The sequence below is a fragment of the Muntiacus reevesi genome, chromosome 2, assembly GCF_963930625.1.
Source record: "Muntiacus reevesi chromosome 2, mMunRee1.1, whole genome shotgun sequence".
In the NCBI taxonomy this organism is placed as follows: domain Eukaryota; kingdom Metazoa; phylum Chordata; class Mammalia; order Artiodactyla; family Cervidae; genus Muntiacus; species Muntiacus reevesi.
Window position 1 is genome coordinate 105066596 of NC_089250.1, and position 14707 is coordinate 105081302.

The following is a 14707-nucleotide window of genomic DNA, read 5'->3' on the forward strand; positions in this document are numbered from 1 at the left end:
GATGTGATTTTTTTTTTTTTCTTCTGGTTTTTCATTTGTGCTGTTTGGGTCAAGGGTGGGTGAACAAAACCTCAGGTTGGGCTTGGAAGTCCCTCATTGGTGCAGAGATTGAAGGGGGGCCATCCTGGGGCCAAGATTTGGGACAGTAGGAGACACCGAGGTTGGGAGGAGGGAGGATCACCAAGGCCCCCTGCTCCCTGCATGGAAACACTTCCCCGTCCTTTGGTGTTGCTGCTTCAGGAAATGGCTTTTCCCAGCTGTGCTTGTGGGCAGGGCATGGAGCCTCTCCTGCCTGTCATTCCTGCTAAGAATTCACTGTGGGACCTTGGGGAAAGAGGCAGTGATGACAACCTGTTTTAGACTGGGAAACTGAGGCCAGGCCACCGTGGCATGAGTCTCCGCTTCCAGGAAGTGGAACAGATTGGAACTAGGAAAGTCAGAAGTCCAGAAGGGAGCAGTGCCCACAAATCCGCCTGTGGCCACTGGGCTATGGAACTAAAAAGATTCTCCCGCTGTAAACAGCCCATTGTTCCCAGGGCCTGGGGTGGGGCTGGACATTGCGCATCATTAGCAAAGGGTGGTGGGTGCTGGTCGCCCCCTGCTGGAGATGGCAGGACCTGCATGGATCCGTCCGCCCAAGCCTTCCTGCCCCAAGACCTGGATTCTAGATTTCCTCTGAAGTTCTTAGTAGCCAGAGCAATAGAAATAAACAGCATGAGCCCCAGACCTGAAGAAATCAGTTTAAGAGTGTTAAGGGAACTGCCCATCACACCCAGCACTTACATAGTGGCCATATATATGTACAAGCCTGCATTGTCTGACATGTGGGAAAGGGCAGAAGAGGGCTGTTTTTTTTAAAAGGATAGAATAATAACAAGCACATTAGTGAGCACACTCTGTCTCAGAAACTTGTCTAAACACAGATATCAACCCCTTTCACCCTTACAGCTGTATGTGGTAATTCTTGTTATCTGCATTTTATTGATGGAGAAACTGAGGCATGTTGTGGTTAAGTAACTTGCCCAAGGCACACGCTGGTAAGTGTCAAAGCTGTGACGTAAGCCTGGGTGGAATCTCCCTTGCACTCAGCCCCCCTGTTCCACTGCCTGCATTGCCTCGTGTGGACACGTGGTACCAAGCATGACAAACCAGTGACAGTTGCTATTACAGCTGTCTCCAGGGGGCGGTGATTGCAGACACTGCTGCAGTCTCTGCCTGGTCCCCATTTTGACCAGTGCACACAAGACCAGGTCAAACTCTGTGGCTGGAGGCCTCGTGGCTGTTCTCCGAGGATTCTCTTTGTGCTCAGAGTGGGTGGCAGCTGCCTCGGGGACAGCAAGATGGCAGAGGCACTGAGGAGGCTGGGACAGCACAGAATCTGCTTATCCAAAGTCTCGTTGACCCTGGTACTTGTAAACTTCTGGTTACCTCGTCCTCCCTCTTTTCACCTCGGCTCACCATCACCCCCAGCTCCCACTGTTGCTTCTGTGGATCAGGGATCACAGATTGGTGCCCACAGATGGCTGAGCTGCTGTGGACACTTAGCTCTTCTTTTTCTTCCAAACCTCAGCCACTCACGTCTCCAGAAAGCAGACAGAAGTCGCAGAGAGGACTTTTTCTGTCCTGTGGTTGGGGTGCCCCTGATTTGCATCCTTCGTGCTTCCAAAACAGTAACATCATCCTGACCTCTCATCACACAAGGATGAAAGAATGACCTTCAGAATGAGTCCTTTTCCTTCACCATGGCACACAGACAAAATGACGATCTTAATGCAGCCTGCAATATCCGTGAAGCTGGGGGAGATTTGTAGGCTTTGATTTTTGACTTTGTTGTTGTAATATAAGGAAAAACAATAAAATGCATTAAGGAAGATTGGGTTTGTATAAAAATTGCAAATACAATATTCTCCAAACTTATTTTTAACAGCGTATTGAGGTATATTCAACCTAAAATAAACCACACATGTTTCAAGTGACAAATATATCACTAATGAAACCATCACCACAATCAAGATAATGAACAAACCTATTGTGCTGAAAAATCTCCTCTTGCCCTTGGTGATACTTTCCTTATAGCCCTCCTTACCACCTCCTGTCCCATCTCCAGGTGACTTTGCATCAACTTTCTGTCTTTATAAACTATTTTATATTTTCCAAAATTTTATATAATGGATTCATACAGCACAGACTCTCCTTTTTGTCCGCTTTTATTTTTGCTCAGCATAATTATTTTGAGTTTTATCCATTTTGTGGCATAAATCAGTAGTCCATTCCTTTATATTGCTGAGTAGTATTTCTTTGTGTGGATATGCCATAGCTTATCCATTCATCTACTGATGGACATTGGTGTTGTTTCCAGTTTTTGTCTGTTGTTAATACAAATAAAAGCTGCTATAACCATTCATGTACCTGTCTTCATATACATATATACTTTCATTTCCCTTGGGTAAATATCTCAGAGGGGAGTAGCTAGATCATATGGTAAGTGTATGTGTAGGTTTATAGGAAACTGCCAAAATATTGTCCAAAGTGATTGCTTGATTTTATATCCCCACCACAGTGTAGAGTCACAGTTCCTCTACCTCCTTGCCAGTATTTGGTATGGCCAGTCTTTTAAATTTTGGTCATTCTCATGGATGTGCGATGGTAAATCATCGTGGGCTTATTTTGCATTTCCTTTTCTGTCTGTATGTGTATAAACTGAAGCACAGTTGGTTTACAATATTGTGTTAGTTTCAGGCATGCAGCACAGTTACACATATATATCTGATAATATAGTACAATATAAACATATTGTTTTTCAGATCCTTTCCCCTTACAGTTTATTACAAAAATTATTGGGTAGAGTTTCCTGTGCTATACAATAGGTCCTTGTTGATTAAATGTTTTATATATAATAGTGTGTGTATGTTAATCCCAACCTCCTAATTTATCCTTCCTTCCCCCACCCCCCATCTTTGAGAAAATGACTCCTTCTTTGGGTGACTTCCCTCCACGCAGTGTCAGTTAAGTAACAACTACCTCTTTTTCATGTTTGTTATTCACTGGTCTGTGCTCATCTCTTCACCTGTAATAAAGGTGTATAATAACCATGCTATGGAAAGGGGGATTGGGGTCAAAAGGGTTGAGGAATATGTCTAGGGTTCCCCATCTAGTAAGTGGCACTGCCAGGATTTAAAAACATGTGTGAGCCTGGCATTGGAAATCCTACCTACCATTCTGGCCTCATCCCTGACCCTTGCTGCCATCAGCAGGTCCCTGGACTCACCCCGTTCATTCTTAACTCACATGGTTCTGCCTATCATCTCACCAGAAATATCCAACTCTTAACTCTTCCATATTCCCTCTCCCCATATTCTTGGTGTCTCACTTCAATTCTGTCTGTTCAGTTCAATTCAGTCGCTCAGTCGTGTCCGACTCTTTGTGACCCCATGACTGCAGCATGCCAGGCTTCCTTGCTCATCACCAACTTCCGAAGCCTACTCAAACTCATGTCTATAGAGTCAGTGATGCCATCCAAGCATCTCATCCTCTGTCATCCCCTTCTCCTCTTGCCTTCAATTTTTCCCAGCATCAGGGGCTTTTCCAATGAGTCAGTTCTTCACATCAGGCAGCCAAAGTATTGGAGTTTCAGCTTCAGCATCAGTCCTTCCAATGAATATTCAGGACTAATTTCCTTTAGGATGGACTGGTTGGGTCTCCTTGCAGTCCAAGGGACTCTCAAGAGTCTTCTCCAACACCAAAATTCAAAGCATCAGTTCTTTGGCGCTCAGCTTTCTTTATAGTCCCAACTCTCACATCCATACATGACTACTGGAAAAACCATAGCTTTGACTAGATGGACCTTTGTTGCCAAAGTAATGTCTCTGCTTTTTAATATGCCGTCTATGTTGGTCAAGCTTTTCTTCCAAGGAGCAAAGTGTCTTTTTAATTTCATGGCTGCAGTTACCATCTGCAGTGATTTTGGAGCCCAAGAAAATAAATTCTGTCACTGTTTCCATTGTTTCCCCATCTATTTGCCATGAAGTGATGGGACCAGATGCCATGTGTCTGGAAAGACTTATTTTTATGGTTACCTATTCTGCAGATGGAGAAAACTGAGGCCAGGCCAGTAAATTGTATACAAAGTGCCTTCACCAGCAACCCAAGAACCTGGCTCCTTCCATGCCCCCTGCCCTGCCTACCACCCCCCTGGAGCCTGGGACCTGCGCAGTAATAAGGGGTTGATGGCTCTGGTGCCCAGGTCCTAGTTTCCCACAGTCTGAGCCCTCGGAGAGAGACTGATTTGCAATCCTGAGCGCCCAGGAAGGCAGAAAGCGCGTCTCCTGGCAGGCCGCATATTACCACTAGGTGGCGCTGCAGGCCCGCCCCTGGGAGCCCAGCACGCAAACCACTGCTCTCGCATCGCACCCCCGACAGCCGCGCTGGCGCTGTGGCATTGCTGGAGTGTGCCTTTCAGTCCCTACCTCCAGGAGCGGGCCTAAAGGTGAGCGAGTCTAAAATACTGGTATTTGCGCATAGTTGTTGTTGTTCAGTTGCTCAGTCATGTCCGACTCTGCGACCCCATGGACTGCATCACTGCAGGCTTCCGAGTCCCTCACTATCTCCTGGAACTTGCTCAAACTCATGTCCATGAAGTCGGTGATGCCATGCAACCATCTCATCCTCTGTCGCCCCCTTCTCCTCCAGCCCTCAATCTTTCCCAGCATCAGGGTCTTTTCCAGAGTTGGCTCTGTGCATCAGGTGGCCAAAGTATTGCAGCTTCAGCATCAGCATCAGTCTTCCAATGAATATTCAGAGTTGATTTGTTTTACGATTGACTGGTTTGATCTCCTTGCTGTCCAAGGGACTCTCAATAAATAATAGTTAACTGAGAAACGGAGGCTGGATACTAACAAGAGGTTTCTATTACTGACGGTCCTTTGGTCACTGTGTGTGTGTGCGTATGGGCGGGGTGTACACTGGGCTGAGCACACTCCAGTCTTCATCCTCTTTAGTCGCTGCAGCAGGGAGGCAGGCTCTTTATTCTCGTTTTGCAGGTGAGGAAAACAGGCTGAAGTCAGTTAGTGGTAATAGAGGGAAGAAGCAGGATTTGAAGCGCTCTGCCCGCATCCTCTTGGGATCACCTGTTGGTCCAGTGCCGCCTCCTTGCCCAGCTTAACCGGGACCCCAGGTGAAGTCCTGCGACCCTGCTCCACCAGCACAGCCTCGGCCCCCAGCATCGTGTGACCCCCAGAGGGAGGCCTCGGCCTTTAGGCAGCTGCAGAAGGGCCTCAGGTGAGGCCTTGGGAGGCGGGCGGGCACGTATACGCCAGAGAGAGGCAGTGAGGCAGCAGGACTCTGGAGGGCAGTTTCTGCCTGTGCAAGGATGGTAATTGCTCCTGCCCAGGTGAAGGGGAGGCCTCGCATGCCAAGTTGCTGCTCTGCAAGGGCTCCGCAGCTAGCCCCGCCCCAAGCCCTTGCCCCTGGCCCTGAGCAGGCGTGCTGACAGGCGGCAGGCTTAACTGTGGCCACCGCGTGTTCTATCTGTTTCCCTGATTTGTTTTGCTGTTAGCAGTCTCTCCCACCGACAGGCAGGGTCTTGCCTGCATCGTGCACTGCTGTCTGCCCAGCGCTCAGATCCGGTGCCTGGTGCGCGCTGGCTTCTCAGAGAGCGGGTGTTGGTCGAGGGATCATAAGTGACCTGGAGCATGGGGCACCTGTGCTCGGCGGGGCTCCTAGAAGTCAGTGGACACCCCGCCCCCCGCCACATGTGAACCCCAGAGGGCCAGGCTTGGCGCATTGCACTCTTGCACAGGTTGTCGGGCTGGTCACAACTTTGTCCCTCTCGGGGCTTCTCTCTCCTCTCTGGAGGAGCATCTAAAGGTTTTCAGGTGTGGTGGCTCAGGGGATGGCTATGCCAGAGGTAAGCATGATCTTTCATGTCACCTGTGGTCATGGCTTGCCACCTCCTCCCTCTTCCCTCTCCTGTATCCTTTCCTCTATCTATCAAAGTGGACATGCTATGGCTTCCCTTCTCCCTTCTAATATCCAGTGAAGACCTCCATGCAAATAGAAATATGTCTGCACAAATTTAAGAAACTAAGCCTGGGCTTGAGGCAGATCTTGTAGCAGCTTCTAACAAGGACCCAGACTGAGACACCATTAGCCAAGAGCTGGTGGCACTGGGCCTCCTTGTTGGGGTTTTTATGATTTAGCCTTAGCTGTCCTTCTGATGCTGATGGGCAATGCTGGGGAGCCTTTAGCAGTGGAGATTCCTTCAAAATCATTTGGACACTGCTGGCAACCAGGGTGGGTCTCAGAAACCAGCTCCATTAAGAAGAGCCACCCACAGGCTCCCGTACAGTGTTGCCTGGAGAACTAGAACTGGGTCTCACAGCCAGAAGGGGAAACAGCCCATGGAGAATATTGGCCAGAGCTTGGCTGGGTACCACATAACCCCACATCTTCCACCTTAGGTCTGTGAGGAAGATTCTGCCTGGGTCTGGGGGTCCTAAGTTGGAGCTGGGACAATCCATGCATCCAACAAAAGGACCATAGAAAGAACTCTTCAATAAAGGAGAAGTCACCAGGAGAAAAATGTGGGCCTATGAAAAAATATACAGCCAAAGGAAAGGAAGATGAGAAGGCAGGGCTTACATCTTATAATAACTGTAGCTCTAGCACCTCATAAGGCCCACACAGATTCTGCTCAGTAATATGTTAAGTGAATATGTGACTCAAGAGTATAACCTTCTGCAGCCATGGATTTTACTGGCAAAATTAGAATATTTGGACTTGAGCTTTATATAAGGTACAAGAGAATACAGCTTCTATTTATTTATTTATTTATTTATTTTCAGGGAGCAATAATTAAAGCTTTTAATATTTTTCAGATCTATCAAAAAAGTTGTTTCAAAAAATGTAATATAAACAATGTTTTTGAAATGATGTGACCATTGTTCTTCAAATTATTTTTTAAGAGAAATTTCGACAATGACCATGTGATGGTCCATAGACTTTTGGTCAGTGGATCTAGCCCCACCCATCAGCAGGCTGACATCAGCTTTCAGATTCCTAGGTCCCTGCAGACAGCCATGCCAGGAACCAGCCCCATCCACCAGCAGGTCAGCACTAGATGATAGAACCAGAGTCCTGCAACCACCCATGATAGAAGCTGGCTCTGCACACCAGTGGACCATCACCAGCCCTGGGACTCCCAGGGCACTTAACCAGTTGCCTCTTAACCCAGGCCTGCCAGTCAGCAGCTGCCACCTCCACGTAAGGCAAGGCCTGGCAACCAACCTGACTGGGATCCAACCACTCCTATCAGACCAGCCACTTGGTCTGCCCAACACAACAGGACCCATGTAGCCCCACAGGCGACATCCTGAGAAGACACAGCTCTGGAGACCAGAGGAGAGGGCTCTGCTGAGGTGCACAGGAATTCTCCCACAACAGATCACTTCTCCAAAGTCAGGAAATGTCATCAACCTGGGAAAGGAAACAGGCATCCAGGTCCAGGAAGTATAGATAGTCCCAAACAGGATCAATCTCTGGGAATGCTCTGTTCCATCCATTTAGAAAAGCATTATTCAGGTGCATTATTCAGCCCTCATTCTTCTCATTTGCATCCCCGCCAGGAAAGGACGTGGTGGGGTGCAGCACCTGGCCAGGTGAGGGCTCTGCATTCCGGCTGGTGATGATGGCAGAGGAGCAGCGGCGGAGAAGGTGCTCCTGGCTCCTGGCCTTGCAGAGAAGCTGGGGAGGTCCCCACAGGAGCTGGACCACCTCCCGGGAGGGTGGGTGGCTCCTGCAGTCAGTTTTGCACAGGTGTCTGAGACCCAGGCAGGGAAGGGCCGGCAGATACACACGCAGGCACCAAGGGGGCTGCATGATGAGGTGCTAGATGGGATGAGCTCTGGAGAAGGCAGCCCCCACGGTCCTGAACAGTCTCTGTATGGTGGCCCATCTGGTGCCAAACACCTGCCACCCACAGTGGGAGGTCTCAGCAGCTAGAGAGTCCGGGAGGGGTCATGCACTGGGCCCCGCCCTTTGCCACGGAATTTGCAGTTTCTCTGTGACACGTATACCATGGACGCGTCACAATTGCCTCCTCTCTCCAGTGCGTGTTTGACCACGAGAGGAGTAAGAAGCTAGGGAGACGCTCTCCCAGTTTCACATTCTATTCTCGGGTTATTTGGCGCACAATCTGTCCTATACAGGCAATTTACTGTGTAAACTTCTTTCTGCGCTCCGCCGCCGGCGCCCGCTGGGCCGGCGCTCGCTGGTTTTGCGCCCTTGGGGTGCCACCACATCTGGCCGGGGTCACCCTGCCGCCCCAGCTCCTGCTTTACAACCTGGTGGCAGGCTGCTCAACCAGGATCCAGTGCCCTCATCGTCCGGGTTTTACAGCATGCCGAAAAGGTGGTACCCAATCCAGCAGGCTGGGTACTCCCATGTGGGTGCGCTACCCCTGGCGAACTTGAGGGAGCGGCCGAAGCAGCAGCCCGTCCTGTCCACTCGTAATTCCATGATATTCGGACCTTCGAGAACCGTCAGAATTCCTCCACCGGGGCGCAAAATTACTCTCCTGCGTTCACTCCCTGAGCTACCTGTTCAGGTAGCCAAGGCTGGGAAGCCGGTATCAACCAGTCACCGCCCACTTCCTCGCGCAAAGGAGAGTAAGGCCATGGTCCAGGAAGATCGCAGGGAAGGCGTGACAAAGGAGGAAGGTCACACAGAGGCCAAAGGAGAGGACAACGGAAAGATGAGTCCCGACCGCAGCGGGGCTATGACAATGACACCTAGGCCCCAGGAGACCGGCGGCGGGCTCCTCCCGCCCCTCCACTGCCCTCCCGAGCCTCCAAACCTCCTTCCGGGGCACCCAGGAGGCAACTTCAGTGAGAAAGCCCAGGTGTCTCGGACGAAGCCTTCCTCCCAAAGCCCCGCCATCTGCTCAGAGGGCACTGCTAGAGACGGCCGGCCTCCCTCGCAGCCTGGCCCCCTGGCGGCGGTGCTCTCTGCCCCAAGTCCGCGCTGCAGCCTGCTGCCCGAGAGGCCAGGAGAAGTGGTGCTGGGTGAAGACCACCAACCCGGCTGCCCAGAGTCACCGATGTCCGGGAAGGCGCTGCAGCGTGACCCACCTTCAGACACCCCGCGGAGAAGCTCTTCTCCCCTGGGAGCCGCCGGCAGTGGGCGCCCCCGCAAGAGGACGATGCCCCCGCCGCTTTTTCTGCCACTGCCGCCACTGCTGCCGCCACTGCCGCCCCCGCTGCCGCTGCCCTGGGGTCGCAGTGACCTTCCCCCGCCTCCGAAGCTTCCAGCCATGACTCGCGCCAAAACCCGGGGCACCCTGAAACAAACCAGGGACCGTCAGAGGAACAGAATCCTCAAGGATGCAAGGAAGGCCATGCGACGCCGCAGCACCGCCCTGCCTGCCCCAGGGACCACAGGTTCCCTGCCTCCGGTCAGTCACACGTTGCAGGTCCCTCCTACCACCACCAACTTGGCCGACCTGTCCTCCAGATTCCCCAATCTGGCTGGCCTTCCACCTTGCCCGACACCTTATATGGATCGGGTGGCAAGACACACAGCCCCCGTGGACTCTCATTCTGCTCGTCCTGCAGATGCTCTGCCTCCAGTTTCCAATCCCATTGTGGGAACTGCCCTCAAGGAGGATGCGGGCACTGCGTGTGCAGTCAGAGCAACACCACCTTCTATTTCTGACCTCTCCACACCTCTGAGCACCTCAACCCTCCCCTTCCAGCCACCCTCTGACAAAAATGAATCCCCAACACCCATGTGTGTAGATTCTCCCCCTCCCTTACACTTACTCACCCCTCTTCCAGACCGTCCCATCGCTCCCCCTGCTACAACTTCTACTGGAGTCCCTTTTACCACCACAGTCACAGCATCTCCAAGTGTAACCTTCCTGTCTCCTTCAGATCAGGACATCACTGACATGGACACTACTCCCCCGGCTCATGCTGTAACCTTTCAGTCTCCCCCAGGTATTGGGGTGGAGCAGACACGCACTGCAGGGAGACCAGACACCACCAGGGCATTTGTGCCGATGGTCTCCTGCCCTGCTTCAATCTTTAACTATGCCTTTCACTCCCAAACCAACCCTCAACCCACATTTGCAGCCACTGATGGGCTGCAGAGAGCCTCTGTTTTTCCAAAGCCCTCACCTGGGTATCAGGCTGCCGCCTTCCCCTGGCCCTCACCTGGGTATCAGGCTGCCGCCTTTCCCGGGCCCTCATCTGGGTATCAGGCTGCCGCCTTTCCCGGGCCCTCATCTGGGGCTCCGGCTGCCGCCTTCCCCTGGCCCTCACCTGGGTATCAGGCTGCCGCCTTTCCCGGGCCCTCACCTGGGTATCAGGCTGCCGCCTTTCCCGGGCCCCCATCTGGGGCTCCGGCTGCCATCTTCCCCGGGCCACCACCTGGGGGTCAGGCTGGCGCCTTCCCCAGGCCCCCACCTGGGGGTCAGGCTGCCGCCTTTCCCGGGCCCTCATCTGGGGCTCCGGCTGCCGCCTTCCCCTGGCCCTCACCTGGGTATCAGGCTGCCGCCTTTCCCGGGCTCTCATCTGGGGCTCCGGCTGCCGCCTTCCCCTGGCCCTCACCTGGGTATCAGGCTGCCGCCTTCCCCGGGCCCTCATCTGGGGCTCTGGCTGCCGCCTTCCCCTGGCCCTCACCTGGGTATCAGGCTGCCGCCTTTCCCGGGCCCTCATCTGGGTATCAGGCTGCCGCCTTTCCCGGGCCCTCATCTGGGGCTCCGGCTGCCGCCTTCCCCTGGCCCTCACCTGGGTATCAGGCTGCCGCCTTTCCCGGGCCCCCATCTGGGGCTCCGGCTGCCATCTTCCCCGGGCCACCACCTGGGGGTCAGGCTGGCGCCTTCCCCAGGCCCCCACCTGGGGGTCAGGCTGCCGCCTTTCCCGGGCCCTCATCTGGGGCTCCGGCTGCCGCCTTCCCCTGGCCCTCACCTGGGTATCAGGCTGCCGCCTTTCCCGGGCCCTCATCTGGGGCTCCGGCTGCCGCCTTCCCCTGGCCCTCACCTGGGTATCAGGCTGCCGCCTTTCCCGGGCCCTCATCTGGGGCTCTGGCTGCCGCCTTCCCCTGGCCCTCACCTGGGTATCAGGCTGCCGCCTTTCCCGGGCTCTCATCTGGGGCTCCGGCTGCCGTCTTCCCCTGGCCCTCACCTGGGTATCAGGCTGCCGCCTTTCCCGGGCTCTCATCTGGGGCTCCGGCTGCCGCCTTCCCCGGGCCCCCACCTGGGGGTCAGGCTGGCGCCTTCCCCGGGCCGCCACCTGGGGGTCAGGCTGCTGCCTTTCCCGGACCCCCACTTGGGGGTCAGGCTGCCGCCTTTCCCGGGCCCCCACCTGGGACTCTGGCTAATGTTTCCCTTGGTTCCCCATCTACGGCCTTGGGTCCTGTCTTCCCCGGCCCCACTGTGTAGGACTCCAGCCAGTGTCTTCCCCATCCCTCCATCTAGGGTTCTGCCCACTCTCTCCCCTAGCCCCCCATCTACAGCTTTTGGTCCTGTCTTTCCTGGCCCCCTCTCTAGGGCTTTGGCTGTTTCCCTCAGTCCCCAAATTATGGCTTTAGGTCTTGCCTCCCCCAGTCCCCCATCTATTGCTTCAGCTCCTGTTTTCCCCAAACCCCCATCTATGGCTTCAGCTCCTGCCTCCCCCAGCCCCCCACCTATGGCTTCGGCAGTTATCTATGCTTCAGCAGTCAGCATCTCTACAGATGTAAACCAGTCTTTGACATCAATGCTATGGATGCACCTCCTCCTCAGACTTTACTTTCTAGTCTACCTCTGACTCCAAGGAGAACCACTACTCATACCACATGGCTCTTCCTGGTTCTGAGAACACAGCGCCCAGTGGCAGCGATGCCTGGACCCGAGCCTCGACTTATTTACCTGTGGACATGGTCAACAGAGGTACCCATGTTTCAAGTGAAGCTTGAAACCCAGAACTCACCATTCAATCCACATCTGGGGCCAACAATAGGAAGAAGCCTAACAAGTCTATTCCACTGGGAAACCCATTAGCCCTAGCACAAGATGAAAAGCTAACCTCTTCTGCAGTCCAGCCACCCAGAGGAAGGATAATGGATTCAGGTTTACCAGATCCCCTGTCTTCCACCACCACCATCATAAGGATGGTGCAGCCGGCCTCTGTCTACAGCTCAGGTATTTTCCCCAGGGGTGTATCTGCTACTTCTGGTTTTGGAGTGGATACCACAGTGCCCAGTACTGGAGACAGTAGCTTGCTGTCTGCTAGTACCACATGAGGCCCACTGTTTTGTTTTGTTTTTTTTTTAATATTATTTTATTAGTTGGAGGCCAATCACTTCACAACATTTCAGTGGGTTTTGTCATACATTGACATGAATCAGCCATAGAGTTACACGTATTCCCCATCTCAATCCCCCCTCCCACCTCCCTCTCCACCCGACTCCTCAGGGTCCTCCCAGTGCACCAGGCCCGAGCACTTGACTCATGCATCCCACCTGGGCTGGTGGTCTGTTTCACCACAGATAATATACATGCTGTTCTTTCAAAACATCCCACCCTCACGTTCTCCCCCAGAGTTCAAAAGTCTGTTCTGTACTTCTGTGTCTCATTTTCTGTTTTGCATATAGGGTTATCGCTACCATCTATCTAAATTCCGTATATATGTGTTAGTATACTGTAATGTTCTGAGGCCCACTGTTGATGGGGCTGCAGCCTCTATGGCTGGTGGGAGTTTTGGGTTGGTGTGAATGCCCTAGGCCTCACTTATTCAGAAGCATCTGGCCCACCTCACTTTTGGACAGAACTGTGTGGGACACCCAGCACCACCTGTGTTCCTCCTGTGGCCAGATCACCTTGGGCTCATCTCATTGCAGCTGGCTGCTGCAGTAGGAACAGCAAGCCCCCATCCGAGCATCCGGGCACGTATCTGGTTCCAACTTGAATCCAAACGCCTGGGGTCTCCTTGAGCCAAGTCCAGGTGGTAGAGTCACGGCAGGGGAAATCACCATCCCTATGGTTAGAGGTCGGTGTGTTACCACTTCCCATCACTGCACCCAGGACCCACCACATGAGTGTAGACAATCTACAGTTACAAATCCCATCACCATGAAGAAGAAATTTGTGTCAACGGACAAGTCAATTTCAACATTTCACTAGAACAACACTGCATCCATTGGATTTGCAAGTGTGAGACCCACCCCTGGCTTGAAACCCACTAGAAGTTCCACCTGATTTCCAAACACAAGGGGTCCACCTGTCCAAGATCCAAGTGGTGGTGGTATAGGAGGGAACGTCATCATTCCCAGGAATGGAGGACCTGGTATCCACACTTCCCATCAGTACAACTGGGACCCACCTGGCCAATACACCATGGGTGAACACATGGAAGGAGCCACATCTCATCTAGGATGGGAGGCCCCAGTGTCAGCACCTGCCACTGGGCTCGGAACTCATATATGCAAAGCACAGAGTGGGTGATGGGGGCCAGCACCTCACCCGCTGTGACTGGGTACACTTCTGCTGTCCCATTCACACAAAGCACCCAGGCCTCCCCAGCCCAAACCCACGTAGTACGATGGGGGATGGCACCATATATATTTAGAGAGGAACGTCTGCACTCAGAACTCCTGGGACCCCAACTCAGGGCACCCCTCTGACTTTGGAGGAGCACGATGTTGCGTTTAGCAGCAATGAGCCAAAGGACCACACGCTCAGCGATATGCACGAGTAGGTGTGTGTTGTATGTGCATGGGTGAGGAATGTGGGTGTGTGTGTCTTACAGGGTGAGAAGCATGTGAGTCCAGTTCAGAACTACATACCAGAATTGAGAAGTTCCATTTGGAGGATGGAAAATAATCTGCATGTATCATCCACTATGCCATCCCTGGTTTGACTGTAAACTTGGCCGACCCAAACTTCTGGATATTTTCCCTACACTTGGAACTGGCAAGTTCTACTGCTGTCTTTAGCTGCTTCCTCTCCCCCTACCCATTTGCCTCAATGGACACTTATCTTTCCCAGCTTTATGTACAAATATGTATATAGGTAATTTGTATATAAGTAAAAACTTATTCCTGTTAATCTACTACTGTTTGTGTGTCTTTACCCATTGATATATATGAGTCATGATGTGTTGAGGCAGACTTAAGGTTGCAAAATTTTCTGGGTCCCAGTGGCTGGGTTGTGGAGCTAGGCATACATTATGACCATGTGTGCTGACTTCTGAAATCTGCTTTGAGTGTAAGGAGTGACAGTCCAGGAAGAACTAAGGTCCAGAGGAGGGAGAGACAGGGCAGCTCATCCTTACTTCTCTATGCCTCTCTCTCTCCCCCTGCACCACTCGAATCACACCAGAGGCTAGACAATCCCTGATGTGTGAAGAGGAAACACACTTTATGGTTTTCGTTTTTGAAAATGTTTAAATGTCTCTTCTGTGCATCTTTTGATCCAATTGAAACTTAGGCCAGTCATCTTTGTATGTTCCCACTTCACCCAGAGAGGATGGACTTTGTATCCAGGTTCATGTGTCTGGAGAAACAAAGGAAGAGTCCATGCCTGCTCTGTAATTGTTGAAAATTTAAGTTTACTTCAAGTTGATCATACTGCTTAAAGTATCAGAAAAGATTCTCTTCAATAACTGGCTTGGCTCTGAGATAGGCTGCTAAAATACCAAGCATAAGAGGTATAACTGTGTCCAGTTCTTGC

General features: G+C 52.5%; 1 protein-coding gene across 1 annotated transcript; it reads right to left on the reverse strand.

Annotated features, from left to right (window-relative positions):
* Positions 1 to 9950: 9950 nt before the first annotated feature.
* On the reverse strand, positions 9951 to 11980 carry LOC136157223 (PML-RARA-regulated adapter molecule 1-like). The gene is made up of 3 exons (XM_065919204.1): positions 11967 to 11980; positions 10209 to 11307; positions 9951 to 10016 (listed from the first exon to the last, which is right to left on the reverse strand). The coding sequence occupies exons 1-3, from the start codon at positions 11978 to 11980 to the stop codon at positions 9951 to 9953; spliced, it is 1179 nt and encodes a 392-aa protein (XP_065775276.1).
* Positions 11981 to 14707: the final 2727 nt, after the last annotated feature.

Coding starts and splice junctions, on each gene's coding strand:
- LOC136157223 (XM_065919204.1), bottom strand. Junction 10,017..10,208: donor GGCGGCAGCCTGATACCCAG/GTGAGGGCCAGG, acceptor GTCTCCCTGCAG/TGCGTGTCTGCTCCACCCCA.